Source organism: Corvus cornix, chromosome 12 (genome assembly GCF_000738735.6).
Source record: "Corvus cornix cornix isolate S_Up_H32 chromosome 12, ASM73873v5, whole genome shotgun sequence".
NCBI lineage: Eukaryota > Metazoa > Chordata > Aves > Passeriformes > Corvidae > Corvus > Corvus cornix.
In genome coordinates this window covers 15,332,004-15,350,569 of record NC_046342.1, presented here as the reverse complement: position 1 = coordinate 15,350,569, position 18,566 = coordinate 15,332,004, and the positions used below count along the sequence as shown (strand labels likewise).

Below are 18,566 nucleotides of genomic sequence, written 5' to 3'. Positions count from 1 at the left end.
CCAGACAGAACAATCTGAATTGTGTTTTGGAGGTTCATCAGAGTTCTTTTCCTGCCATGGCTACAGGGTGCATTACTAGTGAATTTTAAACCTTGACCTGTTTTAGAATAGTGCAAGACATTCAAAATTGCATTGTATCAGTATTTCTTCACCTGACTGCAAGTGTTCTTGCTTTGCTGTTCATTGATTCAACCTCTTTAAATTTATCACTTTCAGACTTTTAAAGTTCCATCACAAAGAGGCAGAATGATATTTTGCATAATATTTATAAAGCAAAATCATATAGTTTGGCTTTAAGTAGAAAAAATAACTCTGCTCTCCTCTCCAAAGAGATTTTTATATTCCTTTTCCACATTGAATTGCACTGTCCTCTAGTGGGCGTTTTAAGCAAATGTTTTTGTGTTTGTGAATCTTTCGTACTGCTCAGATACAGAAAGCTTAATCTTTATTTTCAAATGAACCATAAATGTTGGCTGATAGAAAAAGATAGAGGATTAGAGTAGTATTTCAAAACTGAATAAGAAAATGTTACATTTGACCTGTGGTCCAAGCTGTAATAATACAGAGATATATGAAAACGTTTACATCTGATTTATCAGTTGGAGCAGAAGGATAAAGAGTAAAGATGCAAGTGTACGGCATCTGTCTTTTATTACATTTTATTACTTTGTATTGAGAATTGGAGATAATCTGCTTCTTTCAAATTGAAACAAATTTGGTAAACTATGAATGAATGAATGTTAAAGACCAGTTAACTAATAGGAAGGATTAAATGCACTATATTAGATTCAAAGTGAAGAACTATGTATCCCATTTTACCCAGTAGTTTGTTTTTTTCTTAATATTGCTATCTACCTCTTAAAAGGCAATGCCCTTCTTTTAACTGAGATTCCCTGGGATGTGAGGTGTCAAATAGCTCTGAAAATCAGAATGGGATACAAAGTTTTACGTGACAGTGATTGTCAGGCTTCTGGATGTTTGCAGTACTGGTTGTCTGGATCCAGCTGTAGGTGACAGCACTTTTACTTTCCTTCCATGGGCTGGGAATGCATCTGGATCTTCAGTGCTTTTGTCCCAGCATCCAGCAGTGTGAGCTTCCCCCCAGTCTGTGACATGTTTGAGTGATTTGAGATATCATCCTTCCACTGGTGTTTTTTCTGTTGAAGGAAGGCAGAAACAAATGCCTGGCAGTGAGCTGCCAACCTGCTTTTCTTACTTATTTCCTGGCAACTTAATGACTTCATTTGGTAAAAGAAGATGCTTTTGTAGACACAAAATATGACTCTGCTGACCAGAAAGACTGGGAGACACGATGCATGCTTTAACCTCAAAAAATGCTAGGAGCCTGCAGGCAGGAGCATGGTTGCCAGCTGTACCATGCAAACTCACTATCTTCCACATAGATGTGCCCTGTGGCATCCTGGAGAAGAAAACTTGACTAATATAATCTGCTTCATACTGCCTGGGTACACTTCCAGCCGATGAAGGAGAAGTGGTTAATGAATTAATTCAGTTTGCTTGAAATAAAAGGTGGTTTTTTTCAGACTTCAATCAGACAAACCATGAGCACGTCCTTTGCTAGTGTAGCTTTTAATGTGCTGCAGATGTAGTTTTACTGACAGTTGCTGAATAGCTTGTTTTCATCTGAACTACATGGATTGAACTTCAAAGTCACAATTTCCAGCAAGGTCAGAGATTATATTGGTGATTTTATAATATTTATACTTCACTCTCTGAATGCTCATGCACCTGTGTGCACATATAAAGGAAAAGATGTGTACAAAGTCTCAAGGCACGCATGGGACACTGAACAATTGGAAACTGTTGCAAGTCTTTGATGTCATCAGATGAGATAATGTGGGGAGGGTAGTGAAAGAGGTTCTCAAACATACACGAGCAGAAACTAGGCACAGGAGAGGAGTGTTTATGTGCTGGGAGGGAGAGGGAAAGCAGGACAACTTCTTTATGAGGCTGCCCATGTTTGGGTCTTCTCCCCGTGCTGATGGACCCCAGCCAAAGTTAAACTGCATCCATGCTTGGGTGTCTGCTTTATGTGAGATTCAGAGCTCTGCCTTGGAGGAAGTACCTGTTGGTGCTGCAGCACGTTGTAATCCTACACCTGTTGGAGTTGTTCTGTGGTAACAGCAAAGGTGGAAAATGAAAAGAGGAACAGCAGCTTGCCAGTGCCAAGCTTTTGTCCTCTCTCTTTTTGTGTGCAGAGCTGGTGTGGTTGGTGCAGGCTCGGAAGGTCAGTAGAGGTGAAAGCAGTGGCTGCAGCCAGCCAGACATCCCCAGTATGGATTTATAGATGGGCTGTGGGAAAGGTGAAATGCTTTACAGTGCTGCCTCTGCTCATCCTAAAGTGTGTGATGATCACATCTCGGTGTGCATTTCATTAAGGCTGGGGACATTTTTATAGAAAATAATAATAAGAAGAGAATATAGTAAATGCACATACACTCTATCTGATTTTAGAAAGCAGCCAGCTATGCAGAAGCTGCTTCTGCTCTACCTAAAATGCCCTTAGTTTTGTGGAACCTGGCAGCCTTGTGGATCGTATTGGTGATCCAGTACAATTCTAGCACTAATCTCCTAACACCATTACTTTGGTTAGTACACAGTTACATTTATTTGCAGTGTGGGGGTTTTTTTTGTTGCCAAACATTCAAAGTAGAATTGCAGGCTTTGTCAAGGCTGACTTTACCAAAAAGTGACTGGAAATTAAAACTGTTAGTTTTATTAATGAAGTAACATAGATTTTATATAGATATAGCTATACATAAATATATCTACTTTTATATACAGAGAAAATACTCTTTGTGTGCCTGCATATCTGTTCATACAGCACTTAGGAGCTGTGGGATTAATGGCTGTTCCAGTATTTGCAATGATTTAATACAATATCTAACATGAAGATAGTGATACTGCAGCACTCAATTTCTATCCCTTTGGCTTCCCAGCATTGGTGCTGTGGCCTGGAAGACTGTGGGGTTTTACCAACATTGGTGGTGATGTTTCCATGCCATTGTGGGTTCCCTTATTTCTCCAGAGGAATCCATGATCACTTGCAAGTACATTTGATGGGGATTTCACATCTGTCAGTTGTTTTGCTGCATTAAAAAAGTTTGACCCATGGATATGCAACTATCTTTTTTTTCCTTGATAATGTTGCTGAAATACAAAAAGCATTTATAAGTCATTCTGGTAGGTAAAAATGGTTATTAGAGTAATGATATTATTTAGTAACCTGTCTTGTATGCAGGCAGTTTGCCTTCTCCTTCATGTGTCTAGTAGTCCACAGGCATTAGATGCTGAGCATGTGGCTATATAATGGTTCTGATATGCTACAGGAGGTTTATTTTTCTCATAGACTTAAGTAATACAGAGATAGTGCATTCTCTGTGCACATGAAACACTGAAAGCCTCTTCATCCATCTACTGTGTCTGAATGCTAAAGTTCTTTCAGCTGGAAATGCAGGATCTAGTCAGGCTACAGAAGCATATATAAACAATGTTTACAGATTTCAGCAGAGTTAAAGTGAATCTCAGCATCATTTGAACTGATCTTCTGGTTTATTTGGAAGATTACGATAAAACCCAAGATCGAATTCTCTACCTGATTCAGTTTCTTATTGATTGAATCCTTTTAGACTCCTCTCTAATTTAACAGTGTATTTTTATTAAAGCCAAGCACACAAACATCAATTATCCAAGCTGCATCTAATTTCCTTCATTTTTTTTTTCCTTTTGCTGCCAATGGATTAGAAGGCATGATTAGAATTCAGCTTGAAAGCTGAAAAGCAGATCCCTAAATGAAAAAGTCTGCGCTAGGAATTAAAATATCCGTAGTGGGCATAAAATCCTCCTCCTTATCTCTAATAATGTAAACACACTTGGTTAAGTTGAGCTGTCACATGTCTGGTGCAATGTCCCTGAATTAGGAGGATGTATTAGAAAGGGTGGAGTGGTGTCTGTGGCGTGTCCCACTGTTAGAATCCATCACCAGGGTATTTTAACACCAAAGTGTTTTGCATAGAGGTATCTCTGCCATAAGGGTTCATGGGATAAGAGTTGGAAGAGCTCCGTTTTTTCTCTTAGATTTTACTTCCTATCACCAGGAATGTTTGTGTGTGCACAAGCAATGGGAACATAGAAGGGGCCTTCTAAGGTTTTGCTCTTGTAGCTTCTGCAGAGTTAAGGATTTTATAACGCAAAGGTGAAATAAATAACTGCAATGGCATCACCAACTTAAGATCCAGAAAACCATTACCTGGTAAATTCATGCATTTAACATGACAAGAAAGTATCTGAACTATAAGGAAGAGTTATAAAATCAATTAAATTGTATGTTCTTGTTTGACCTGTGCTCTGCCTGGGATGAGGAGGCCATACCATGAGCCATACATGGGCTCCATGAACTGAAAATGCACTGGATCATCTTTTGGGCAACTTGGTCTAGTGAAAGGTGTCCCTGTCTTATGGGAAGTAAAGCATTTGTTGACATGTTTTGTTTTCCTTGTGTACTGTGGATGGCAGTATTACTACCAGTGCTGAACTCTGTGTGTGTGAGTGCACATCACAGGGGTTAATTGTCACATTTTGTCTGTGGAGAAATATGAAACCTGATTGTGCAGAGCTATAAACGTGCATGACCTCAGGGAATTTTCCTGGTGCTGGTATGAGCCTGGCTACCTGGAGATGGTCAAAGTGAATGCCCTCCTCTGGTGCAGTGAGTTGAGCATAATTGCAGCTGACATCATGCACCAGTGCAATGCAGTCATATTTCATTCCTTCAGACCTAATCCCTTCTTTATCTTATCAGGTTTTGAGTCAACACAGTTCTGGCAAAGCTTGTTTGTGACACCCAGTGACACAGTGTCACCCAGCTTCTTGTAGGGCACCCCAAATGCAGATTAGCCCCACTGTGGAATGGGAAACAGCTGGGCTGCATCCCTATGGTGTCCTCCTCAACATGATGAGACATGGTTGGAAGACTGGAATATGGGCTTGGGTTAATCTTTTGCTACCTTACCAAGTGGAAAGAAATCATATTTAATATATTTTATGTATTAATGTCTTGTATGTTGTGAAGGGCAATTTAATTGTGAATTGGGTGGAGAAACTGCAGTTTCCAGAAACTGATGAATAGCGGTTTTTTGAGGTTATCAGTTAACCTGCTGTAATGAATGCTCTTCATTACATGCCTCTCCTTGTTAATTAGAAGGGATTTTTCCTCCTCTTTATCAAGTCAGGGCAAGTGTATTACCTTTTTCTCTGTAGTGCTTGTGATAAAGTGAAGATCCAGATTGTTTTGTGAAGTGTCCTCATGAATATTTCATTGCATGTGCATCACACATTCACACCCTGTGTTTTCTGAGCTCCAACCTCTGATGATTATTCAACACATTTTAAAAATAATCAAACTATAGATTGTTTAAGGTCTTTTTATTTATATTTATAGGTAGAAATTCCCTTTGTTTTTGTAGAATACTTTGTTTATGACATTAATTACCATGCCAGTTTAGACCAAGACAATTAATCACTGCTGCACACTGGAGCAACAATAGACTCAGACTCAGGTTCTCTGAGTGCAGAGGTGAAGCTTGTACCATCCATAAATGAGAACCTGCCAGACAGAGGGGAATTGGTACCCTGGTTTGGATCTTTGACCTGTGTTTATTTAAAAAACAAAGTCAAAACAAAACATAAACAAGCCCCCACTTATTTCCTCCTTGGTTTCTCTCCTACAGGTTGAAGCAATCCTTGTAAACATATTTGGTGGGATTGTGAACTGTGCCATTATAGCCAATGGTATCACCAAAGCCTGCCAAGAGCTCGAGCTGAAAGTACCTCTGGTGGTCAGACTGGAAGGTGAGTGCTACTGGATTCAGACCAAAATCATCCCTCATGTGCCCAGTAATCAATTTGGGATTTCTTCCATATCAAAGTGATACACAGAAAAGACTCCACAACTTGAAAGTTGCAAAGTAGGTATGTTTTAATCAGCTGAGGTGCATGGGGGAATCTTTCCTCCAAAGACATGTGCATCTTCAGCAGCTCTTGGCTTGGTGTTTACGTGGTTACAAACTACATATGCATCAGAGTACACAATACACCTATACATATTCATTGCCTGTCCCCGCTTCATATTACAATTAGCTCTAAAGTCATTAACATATCGGTGCGCTTGCTCAGTGCTGCCTGCTGCTCGCGGGCCGGGGTCTCTGGGATGAAGTAAAGATCTTCCTCAGATGAAGTAAGTAGTTCTCCTCGGGTTGAACTTTTTACCTCACCTTCTTGCGCAGACTCCTTGTGTTCCTGGCCCAAGGCCAGACCTCAGAGCTGGCTCAGGCTGGTTTCAGGGTCCAAAAGCAGGATCTTTGGTCATGGTTTCTTCTCCTTGTCAATGGTCTTGGATCCTCCCCTTATCCTCCCTTACATCCTTCCCTTTGCCTGGCAAGCACAATGAGTGTTAAGCAAGCGATATAAATTGTTTAGCAAGCAGCTGCAAAATGTAGCAATACTAGCAATACCGTGGTCAGTAGTTAACTCTTAAAATTCTAAGCCCCCTGTATCAAAAGCACTAAACAGATTGGTCCCTCGCAGTGAGAATATGTCCAATTCTTCAGCCACAGCACAACCTGAAGTCAATAAACTCATATTTCCTCATCTATGGTCCTTGATGGCATTGGAAGCAATGAAATTTTGCAATGGAAACATTGTGAGTTTGCCTGTAAGATTTGCAATGCAAATAGGAATTATTTTGATGCAAGTTTATGTTTACTGGAAGGTATTTATGTTTCAATTTTTTATTTTTTTTTTACTGAATGCAATTCCGTTATTGCTAAACAATATAGTTTTCTTACGTTTACACCAGTGCCATAATTAAAAGACAGATGTTAGAAACAGTATTTGTAGGAGAGATATTACTGTAACATGTTCCTCTGCCCAATCCAGCTAAAATCCATTAAAAACCAGAAGATTTGGTAATGGTAAGGAATATTTTATCTTTAGTGCATCCAGCATTGTTTCACAAGAAACAAAAAAGCCATAGGGAGGGGAGGACAAGCACTCTTTGGCAGTTACAGACTTTAATGGCAGTGGGTGTGGAGTTCTGCCTCTAATTTCTGAGAAGTGCCCTGAAGGAGGGAGAGTCTTCTGCCATTGAGTGAAAAGTGCCTTGATTGCAATCAGCACACAACCCTGGTAAGCTGAAAATATTTCTTTTTGGCCAAGTAGGTTTGGAAAACAGAGAGATTTCTGGGTGAGTTTTAAGGCCTCTTACTCAAACCCATCCATATTCAGGTTTGTGTGTGTGTAAAGAGCATAAAATGTCCTGTCACTCAGCATTCATGATGAACGGAGGAAATGCATCCCTTTATGGACCTGAGATGCAATACTGAGGTGGTTTTTCACACTGTGATAGAAGGGGGAGGAAAATATGTTCTGAACACTTCAGGCTTTTTCCTTTTCAAAACTTCCCCTCACCAGGATTCCTGAGGATGCATGCAGAGTGCCCATGGAGCCCTTTGGTTAGGGGGATGCTCGTTTTATGTTTCAGGAGAAAGCAGAGCTTTCCCCTCCCTCATTCTCATGCTACGCTGCACATGCTGGCACGAACTTCTGTTGTGGTGAGTGCAGGGAAGTTTAAATACTCTAAAATGGATTTTAGAAACAAATTGTGAACATTTTCTTTGGATGATGCAGCACTAGTCAACACCTTAAGAGACTGCATAAAAAGTTTAATATGGATGAAGGAGAGACTGATGGATGTTGCTTAGAAGCAGAAAAGTTTCATTATATTAAATCTCATTGTTTATCAGCTCTAGGCAATGTTGTTTCACTTTTTGTCATAGCAAAAAAACTTTTCCTGTCTTTCACAGCTGGGAAAAAGTTTATCCGTCAGATCTGCGAGACTTCTCAACTGCTGTAACTGCTCCTTTTTAAGTGAAGATACTGAAAAAGCCATTAGTTTTTCCTATGAACAAGATGTTTCTGTTGTGATTTTTGAAACTGTTGTAAGAGAAACAAGAGGAGCAACTTGCTTATTTTAAACTACAGTCTGCTGGGTCTGCCACTGCATTTGCTTGGCCTTTCTCCAGTAATCTTGATGATTCCATGATTGTACAGAAGAGTGAAAGCCTTGCAGAGGTGCCTGTTCCTCTTGTGCCTGCAACCTTTGAGTCATTTGCTGCTCTATCCACAGAGACCAAAGCTGAATCTTCAGAGTGTCAAATGCAGATTTAAATGCAAACATCTTTGGGTTACCATCTTCCCAGGATTGCTCACTCTTTGCTAGGTCTGTAATAATGTTTCTCCTAGACTGGTTGCTGACTCTGAAAATGGCAGTACCACATTTTCTTTAGGAAGCTCTCTCAGAGAATAATGCAGCAAACTCCCGCTTTTGCATAATCTTTATCTCAAAAGTTTTTTTAATTCCTCCTCTTATTCCTCGTGTTCATCCTAAACAAAGAGCTATGATGCTTACAACCTTCAGCTGTTGTACTTTGGAACTGTTAACGAGTCACTGCTGCTTTCTCTGCCTCCTTAATCACCTAACCAAGCAATGCATGTATGTTTGGTCCTTTTAATCTTTCCTCAGAAATCAATCCCTCTGGATCCTTAATCGTCTTCATTGTTCTTTGAACTCACACCAGGTTATTTAAACTTATAAGGATTTTGAATTAATAATGAGTACTGTGGAAGTAATCAGACTACCCAAGACTTTTTAAAATGTCACTGATGACATTTTACAGTTCAAAAGGAGAAAAAGGAACAAGCACTCTTTTGGGTTTCCGTTTTGAACATTTTCCCAACAGAAGGTTTGTGATTATTCCCATAAATCTAACAGATTTGTGACCTGCACTTTAAAGACTCTTTGCCCACATGCACTGTACTACAAGTGTCTTGATGACTAGAGTTTTAATCAGTCAAATCTGTCTTGATTTAGTAGGATTCTGTGGACAAATCTTTGTTCTCAGTTGTATAATAATTACAAGCCGTTTTACCAGTGGATAAAGAAAGGATTACTCTCCTCTTTGAAAATGGTAACTTTATAATTGCGTATGTTTGCTTGACTTATCAGTAGAGAACTCACCAGCTGAGACACAGGATTATTTTTTAAAAAGCTCATGGACAAGTGGAGAAACCACATATTCCAGATTTCATCTTCTACAGATAGAAAAGTAACTGCTGCTGAGTTTATGCAGGATTTTTTTCCCTTTAAAATGTAATACACTTCAGTTAAGTTTTGTGAAAACTGACAGGAGTGCTGAAGGGAAGCCAAACCTTGCTTCTCATTTATGTAGCTCAGAATTAGATGAAAAGAGGGAAGAATAAAAAATAATTGTGAATTAGAGATCTGCTCCTATGCTGGAAATTTTACATCCTCTCTCTTTCAAAAAATGAGTTCTTTCCTTCTCTGGTCATAGAACAAGAAGAACTGGGAGGGATCATAACTACTTAATATGTTGAAAGTCAAGTAGAAACAACTTGGGTTTTATTCACATCTGAATGCAAATTTTTTCATATTTTTCATTCATGTGATTAGTGACCTTGTGTGTTCTTCAGAATCTAAAATTTTCTAGTTATCTTCAGAAATCTTTTACACACAAGTGAAATTTTGCTCCAGCTTGTGTATCTTGTTTGCAAGTATGGTTTAGTATGTATGCGTGATTTTTTGATTTTTAGTATCCCAAATTGCCTGTCAAGAGGGAAGAATGGGATATTGCAAAGTCACAACTTCATTCAGATCAGACATCTTGGGCTTAAACATTCAGCACAAATTTAAATGTGCCCTTCCTTGTTAGGATGTAAACATGAGGCAGAGGGAAAGATTAAAATATTCTTTGGGGAAAGTGTAAGGTAGAAAAGGGCAAATGGAGCGGACAGAATAGAAAGAGTTTAATTGTCTCTTACAGGTAGGCAGTGGAAGTTGGTTTATTCTTGACTGCAGAGCCAACAGGTGTAAGATGTGTAAGCCACCAAAACTTTGTATGTTCCCTACCTAAAGGTTACTAATTAAAGCTTGTCACCAGCCAAACCTCAAATCAAATGTTGTTGACAGAAGGTAAACGATGATAAACTTCAAACCTTATTCTCCAATACCTGTCTTTGGGACCTGAGAGGCCACAAGTTTCCAGCTTGTGGGCTGACAGGACTGGCATAGCCTGGATCCACGCCAGGGGGAGATTTGGTTCTGTGCACTCAGCAGTGCAGCATGCCAAAGCTGGACCCTTGCTATGGATACTGTAACATGGGCACAACCTGCTCATGTCACCAGTAATTTTTGACATTCTGCATATTGTGAAATTTTTTGACATAGCAGAATGTTTTGGGTCGATCAGAGTATTTTTTATATTATTCATCTATTTGTTAGCACATACCAAATGTATATAACTGTGTCTTACGCCCTTATACCTTATTTACCTGAACAGCCAGAAGTTGCATTGCAGAATCCTGCATCCTCTCTGACCATCAGCATTACACAGTGATAATTTAGCCTGGTCCTGATGGGTTTATGACAGTGCAAGTGAATAAGGATCCAAATTCTGCATATGGAGTATGACTGGGCGTGTTTTATTTGTTTGATTTTCATTCAACCTCTCACAATGTGTGCTTGTGTGATCTTACCTCTGGTAGAGACATGCTTAGACAGAATATTTATTATTGGGATTTTTTTGGTAATGAGTTGAATACATTTGCTTTGCTACTGATAGCAGAGATTTCAGGTCCACAGAAGTGTAAATGTGAGAGATTGCATTTACACAGACTGAGAGTTTGTTCCAGAACCCAGGTTTCAGCAGGAGGATGTTTAGATTACAAAGCCTGAAGGTACATGCCGATAAAATTACATCTTTCCAGGTTTTCCATGGAGTGTTGTTGACAGTAATATGTGTCAGAAGACAAAAGCTTCTTTTTCTAATTAGAAAGCCATTCTCTTCATAGAATCCAGTTTAAAAAAAAACCACACACACACAAAAAAACCCCAAACAATATAACCCAGCAACAACAAAAGCCCCACAGCCTCCAGCCCTGTGAATTTTCATCTTTTCTCAGTTGGCTGCAGGGTAGGTGAAGGGCAGATTATTCTGATAGCCTGGATATGGGATTCTGTTTACAGTTCTCTGACACCATCCAGTGGCAGGAGGTTAATGCTGGAATAGTGGGATTCTTTATTTGTTTTTTTTAACATGTTGCAACAAGATGGTATTCTTTGTAGATACATAAATGTTTCCAGCATTTTCTGAATGTTTAATTTTAAATCTTTTACCTCTGCTATTAGCAGGCTCATTATAACTTCCATATTCTCCACATAGCTAAAATAGTTAATCACAATGAGATAAAAGGCTATCACTAAAAAAAAAAAGAAAATTATAGCAAAGGAAATGCTTGCTGAAAAGTGTGTTTAGTTGTATGGCCTGCCTATAAAAGTGTTTTATTTAAGAAATACAAAATGTACTCATACTCTTTTGACTGCAGTAAGAATTTTTTTTTTCAGCTTTCATCATTTCATTTCCCTGCATAAACTCCCTCTCCCTTCTCAGGGGCCTGTGTTTTGTATTGATTTTGTAATGCATGTTAGACAAGTGGTGTGGAGAGCAATCAATGCAGTGCAGAACAGATCCAACATATTGTTCCCTCTCTGACCTGTTAGTAAATTAATATTGGCCACTTAGTGAAGAGCAAAAGTTAGTTTTAAATACATGGCTATCACAAACAGCACAACATTTTTTCTCTGTTGGAAAATTTCCAGGAAAATTTCCCTCTTTCCATTTTTTTCTCCTCACAACACTTTGTCTTGTAGAATCCTATTTGAGAGATCAGTACAATCACGACTGTTTCAAATGTTTATCACACTTGTATCTAAATAAAAGACAAAACCTTCAAGGCTTGTTGGGAATCACTGTATGAATGTGAGGGACTCAACAGAGAAGAGAACCTTGGGAATGGCTCCTGCCTTCCCTGTGCAGTGCTGGGCTGACAAGTAGCAGCCTCCACATTATGTTATATAGGATGATTGAACAAAAATCAAATATTATGTTCTCTTTTTGCCCATAATATTATTTTTTTTCTGTAGAAAAAGTTCTGTACAGTTCTGGGTGTTGCTGAGCAACCAAATCCCCCTTCTGTCAAAGATTTGAGATGTCTTTGACCTTCCTACACAAACCCTACAGCGTGTCCTCTGCTCAACAAGGGGAAGCATGACCTGGGCTGCCAGTGCCTTTGCAGAAGGAGTAGATGGGGTCCCACATTTCTCTTCCTGACTCCTGCCTCTCCCATCACAAAGTGCTGTGATAGGGATGTCTTTGGTCCCTTTTAGCACCAGGAGTGGGAATCCTGACTTGAGCATGCTGATGAAACAGGCTTTTGAAATGCTCTGCTTCTGTTGTACCATTTCAGATGTTTTATGAAGTCTGCCCAAGAAAAAAAAAAATCATCCTTTAAAATGAGCATTCTGGAAGTTGCACAGTAAAGAGTATGCCTCTTGCCTGGTTAATAATTAAGGATGTAATTAGTATATAGCTCCAAATATAATTAAAATTCATTTTGCTAGGTCTAGGAATTACAAAGTAATTAAGCATTTTGACATGGCAAATGAACAAGGAACATGACATGGAGAAGGAGGACAGAAATTATTTTAAAGAGGATCAGCTCTGGGTCCTTGTGTTTGTGACTAGTGTGTGATCCCAAAGTGGATTCTGCTTCCTCAGTAGGCTATGTGGCTCCAGGTTCTTCTGTGGTGCAGAGCATAGCAGTGATCAAAAGTTTCACTTGGCTTTGCTGGGAAAGCTCTGGTGAATTCAGATTTTCTGTTAGTCTTAGTTTTCCAAAAAGAATGAGATAGAGTAAACGGGAAGGTGATGCTCTTGTCTTTTAGACAAGTTTGAGAAATGGGGAAAATGTATTTTCCTGAAATATCTTTTTCAGCTTTGGATTTTTTTCCTTCCCTGTGCTTTAGTCTATTGATTGAAGTTGAGCTTTTTCCATGCAAAATGGAGCCCCTGTGCTGTGTGACCATACATTCTCCTTGAGGTGGGGTGGACGTGGTGCTCAGGGTTTATTGGTGGACTTGGCAGTGCTGGGTTTCCAGTCATACTCAAAGATCTTAAGGGTCTTTTCCAACCTAAATGTTTCTGTGATTATAATAATATACTGCAGCAGAGGGGAGGGAATGGTGTCATGCTGAATACTTCAGAGACCTTTGTATTCCCTGTTTTTAGGAAAAATGCAAAAGCATATTCAAGAGCAGCTTAAACCCAATTATATTTTCAGGATTACCCAAATCTTTGCCTTTCAACAGCCCATTTTGCAGCTTTCAGTTGTCACAGGTGAATTTTAGTTATTGTTCACTCACTGATGAGCTGTAACTGATTGTGGCTAATAAATGCCATTAATAGAGCCTGGTACGTGGTCCATTATCCACTGCTCTTGTTGGATGTTCCTGCTGACTCTGGGGGATGCTGCATTGACCCTCTAATCTTCACAAAGCCCCTGTTGTGCACACAAGTGCCATTATCAGATTGCATTGTCTGTCACGATTGTCATTGGAATTATGAGCTCCTTCTTCTCAGCCCAGTCTAAGGCACTCGTTTAATCTGTTGCTAAACTGAAATGATGCGTAGTTTGAAGCATTATCTGATTTTTCAGAGATGTGCTAGGAGATGTTCATTAATATTCATTAATATTAATTACTAATTCTATTCAGTGTTCTTTTTTAGGAACAAATGTCCATGAAGCCCAGCGTATTCTGAGTGAAAGTGGCCTCCCCATCACATCTGCCAATGACCTTGAGGATGCAGCAAAGAAGGCAGTGGCAAGTGTGGCCAAAAAATAACGCCTTGAAGATTATTCTCATGGAAAGTACTTGTGTTTCACAAGGCATCATTCCTGCTGTTATTTCAGAGGATTAATGGAGTTCTCCTCATCAGGCTTGGTGGACTTAATTGGAGATACGCGGCCAACTCAGGCTTGCAAGTTGGGCTTCAGAAATTTCGCAGCTACAATCTTGAACAGCTCGTATGTCTGTATCTAATTTTGGTAATTTTGTTAGTCACAACTGTAGTAAGTAATACTTCACTCCATAAAGCTCTTGTTTGTCTCTCCTTCCAAAATTGTCACTGATAAACTCATGATAAGACAAAATAAGTAATTATTTACTTCTGTCAACACAATTGTTCTTTAACTGAACACATTTAGGTCACCTAATTCACAATATTTTCATTCATGTTTCTATATTGTAAAGGGTCAGCAAACTAATAGTGGGTTTATATTTTTTACGGACTTTTGCAATAATGTAAAAAGGTGTGCTTCCAATACTGTTTTTATTCAAATGAATAATGTTTATTTTCTTTTTTTAGAAATCACTGGTTTTGCCTTAAGATTATTTTCTTTTGTTGATGCCAATGGATACCTCACAATAGGAAAAGGGATTGAGTAGTTGGTAGTGAAAGGACCTCCCACTCTTACTGTGCCTATGAACCATTGAAATGTGATTCATTTCTTTCCTAGTTTTTGGAAATGCCCTGCTGTATTTTCAGATGTAGCAGTGCCATACAGGGGGCTCCAGGAAGATGTGTCTGCCACTAAGGAAATGGCTGCTAACTTTTTAAGATAACCTCTTTTGTAGCAATGTCACTGCTGTGAGGTTTTAAAGATGAGAAAACTGAAGCAGTTTTCTCTCAGGAGCATGGAGAATTCTTCAGTTGATTTAACTTCCAAAAACCATTTCTAATTTACTGGGAATAAAACACAAATGAACTTTTCAAGTTTTAAAGTATTTGCTTCTCAGGCATCAGTAAAAATATGTATAAGAAAAGAAACCCTTAAGTTTCTGTACTCAGATATTGACCAAGATTCATTTTGATTATATACTCTTTTGTAACAGTCAAAATTCAAGCTGTTAGTTACACAAATCGTTCATTCAGGGAACAGAAGGCAATACTAAAGAGCTTGTGTAACTAAAGAACTTGCTACAAATCTCTCTCTGCCCAGGAATTATGTGCTGAAAATCATCAATAAATTTGAACAGTGAACAAATGAGGGGATATCATGATCTGGTCTTGTAAATGGGCAGAGATACAAAATTTTGTGAAATAAATTCCTAATTGTGATTTTTTGAGCAGCTCTAATCAATATCATGTTCTGCTTAGAAAAATGTAAATAAATTTTTCTTGACATTTCCATTAAAACTGTTACATTCAAAATAAATTATCTGCACTAATCTTTGGCTCTTGACACAAAGAGTGCTGATAGGTTGCTATCATCAATTCCTGCAGGTTTTTCCTTCTCCATTTCTTTCTCTACATATTGCTCAAGGAAAAAATGTGTGACCATTAGAACAGCAATAAATATGCCACTAGATCTGTACTTATTGACAGAATGAAGGAGAAGGGTATCGTTAGCAGCTTTCTTGAAGGTACGTAAAAGCCACACTGCTCTGAAGGAAGAAATGTTTACCTCAACACAATAAATACAAGAGTTGCACTCTATTTTATATATTTTAATACTGGAAAGATAAGATTCTGTGGAAGAACTGTTTGTGCAATGTTGTCACACACTGTGTCCCTAACTCTAATCTCCAAACCATCCACTGTGCATACACAATTATTATTTTGCAAAGATTAATCTGTGTACACCATTTTGTCAAATAAATGTAAAAATGAACATGTTTATTGGCTCTGTGCTTTCTATAAAATAGAAAAATGTTTAATTTGCCTGCGCTCTTCCATGCAGCATTTTGTGACAGGTGGGTGAAATCAAATGCATTGGAATTTAGTTTTAGTTGGGTGATATTTCTATACTCCAACATATGTGCCTTTTATCTAAATAAGTAGATCTTTTTACCTCTGTATGTCTTTTCTTATATGTAGGCTAATGACAGTACATACAAGCTTTATCCCTCTTAAGCCATATACAGAATGGAACAGTATAATTTTTATTTTTCAGATGTAATATGGAAAGTTCCCTAAGCTCTGGTTTGGTATCTTTGAAGGTTTGGTATTTCACAGGCACTGTGCACTGGCTGTAACCAGAGGCTCGGTGTGGTGTTGTGGACTGGTTTGTTTTATTTGTATGGATTGTTTCTCTCAGTGTGCAAATGTGCAAAGTTGGTTTTGGTCTCCCTGGGAAAGGTGTTTTTAGTTGCATTTTGCCCACACAAACCAAACAGCAGCATAAGCAGTGGGTAAGTTCCAGCTAATCCCCTCTGTGAAAGCTTTAAGTGGGATTTAATTAGCCTTTAAATCTGGAAATTTCAACCTGTATTAATAAAACTCCATAGGACAGGACACTTTGGAAGGCAAAACAGGAGGAAACTGTTAATGCTGACATTGTGTTACATCTTTAACAAGATACCTTTAAATTCTCACAGCGAAATAGTAACAGCTGGGAGTTCTGGAGTAATGTCCTTAACGAGCACTTACTATCCTATTTGTCAGGCCTGTGCTCCCCTACATCCGGCAAAGCAGCTGGTATCATGCAGAATTGCTGTGATTGGAACAGCATGTCAGTGCAAATCAGTCACAGGATGAGATGCCAAGCAGGGCTGGCTGCCTGGGCCCTGCCCTCCGAGCTGAGCCGTGCCTGGTGCCTGGGGGTGTCGGGCACCTACAAGAGCAGCTGCTGGTTGATGTGTGTCAGGCTGGCCTGGAGGGTTCTCTCGTGCAGGGAGCTGAGCACTGAACTGGCTGAGGGTGCCCAAAACACAGAACTGAGCAGCCTTGCTGGGCTAGAAGAGCCAGGAAATCTGTGCACAGAGCCAGGCAGTGGCCAAACCCTGTCCTAGAGCAAAAACTGTCAACTTACAGAAATCCCCAAACCTCCAAGGCTTAGGGCTTTATTACATGACATGTAGTATGCAAGTTCTCAGTGCTGCTGTAAGCCTCAGCCAATTGTGAGATTTCATTCCTTGTTTTCCTTTTTGCTGCCTTTCAGGAAATTGGAGTGTCTTTTGCAGTCAAGGTCAGCTCTAGCGTGGCCAAAGTGGGGCAAAGCAGGTCACTGCACTTTTCAATTTATCATCCAGCTTCTTTCCCCTTCCTCTTCTAAACTTACTGGGTTTTTCCCCCACTTTTCCACCCACACAGCTCACTTCCTGTATTTCATCACTGCTTGTGGTGCTGTTCTCAAAACTGGCTGAGCCCACACCACTGGGTTTTGCTGGGTTCGTGTGGCTGGGCTGGCTGGCCTGGGGCTGAATGAGTTGTATGAGCATCCAGCTGCCCACCTGGGAATTGGGCATGCTCTGGTCAGCCTGTCTGGCGCCAGTGGCAGGGTGCAGGTGGTGCACACCAGCCTGAAAGCCATCCTGGAATTCTCTCAGTGCCTGTCCATTGCTGTCCCGGGTGACAAAGACCTCGGTCTCCTGTGCTCTCCACTCCTGCAGGACAGGAATTAAAGCAGGAGCAGGAAGGGGCTGAGGAGTGTTTGACTTGCTTGTCCTGGAGTGCTGGGCTCTGAAACAGGGCTGAGTTTTCAAGGCTATAGACAGACATATTTGGAATAAATGAGAGTAGTGAAAAGCCTGGGAAAGCTTGGTACCAATGTTAAGGTCTGCTTCAAAGTGAGGAGAAATACTCATCTGCAAGGAGAAAGAGTCTCCCCAAGTTCGGTGTGGACAGGACAAGCAGTGAGGAGCTTTGGCTGTGGTAAGGGACATTGAGGTCAGACTTGCAGGCATGAGGTAAGCCAAGGGATGGGCTGTGAAATCGTCAATGGATGTTTTTTTAGAGTTAGGTGAGCATCTGTCAGGGATGGCTTAAGGAGAGTTGATTTTTGCCTCAGGGCAGAGGGATGGATGAGGTGACCTTCCAGCCTGATTTGATGGGATTTAATGCTTGTTGGAAAGGTTTTGTTTTCTTTTTTCCTCCCTAACTTACAGGTACAGGGAGGAAAAAGGAGGACAGATCTGGTGAATTCTTGAACAAAACTGTTTTTAATTTAGTCACCAAGAATGATGTGCAGCTGCCAGGGAAATGAAAAGCAGATTATGCAAACTCAAGACTTTCCGTAACAATGGGAGCAGTGTTATTGCAATGCATAAAAGGCTGAGCAGAGAATTAGGGGTATCTATCAACTTTAATATGTTTAATTTAAAAAGGAACAGGTTGCACCAACAATTTTTTTCCTACTTAATGAGGCCCATTCATAAGTAGAGTAACAGGATTTGCCTGTCACCCAGAGGAAATCATGGCATGTGTGTTTGTACTTTGGTGCAAAACTTGTGTTGATTGCAGTGATTTAAAACTTTTTCCAGCCCAGCCGCAGTCAGTTTGATGTCAGGATCCTTTCATCTGGAGACAGATGCACCCTTGGTAGAATCCTCAACACGTCTGTGTCTTTGTTCAGTCTCACAAAGTACCAGCTAAAGATTAAAAATAAAAGTATACATGGATTATTGCATGTTACTCCTCACAGACAACTGCTGCGAGATAAGATTTGACTTATCCAAGACCTTGTAGCAGATTGCAGAAGGATCTCTAGTGCATAAGGGAATTTGGCCTTCTGCATTTCTGTTCTGCCTGTGTTGGTGGGTGCTGGGTGGTGTAGGGACAGTGACAGCGGAA

The 18,566-nt window shown here is 39.8% G+C and overlaps 1 protein-coding gene across 3 annotated transcripts in view; it reads left to right on the top strand.

Annotated features, from left to right (window-relative positions):
• Positions 1-15,672, top strand: part of SUCLG2 (succinate-CoA ligase GDP-forming subunit beta) — a 114,966-nt gene extending 99,294 nt beyond the window's left edge. For 2 of the 3 annotated variants that reach the window (XM_039559028.1, XM_010390205.3), the window contains exons 10-11: positions 5,751-5,871; positions 13,722-15,672. In XM_039559028.1, the coding sequence (XP_039414962.1) occupies positions 5,751-5,871; positions 13,722-13,837 (237 nt within the window). In that variant the 3' untranslated portion in view covers positions 13,838-15,672. Of the gene's footprint in view, positions 1-5,750; positions 5,872-13,708 lie in introns of all 3 variants that reach the window. The other variant, XM_039559029.1, reaches the window with a different exon arrangement.
• The last annotated feature ends 2,894 nt before the right edge of the window (positions 15,673-18,566 follow it).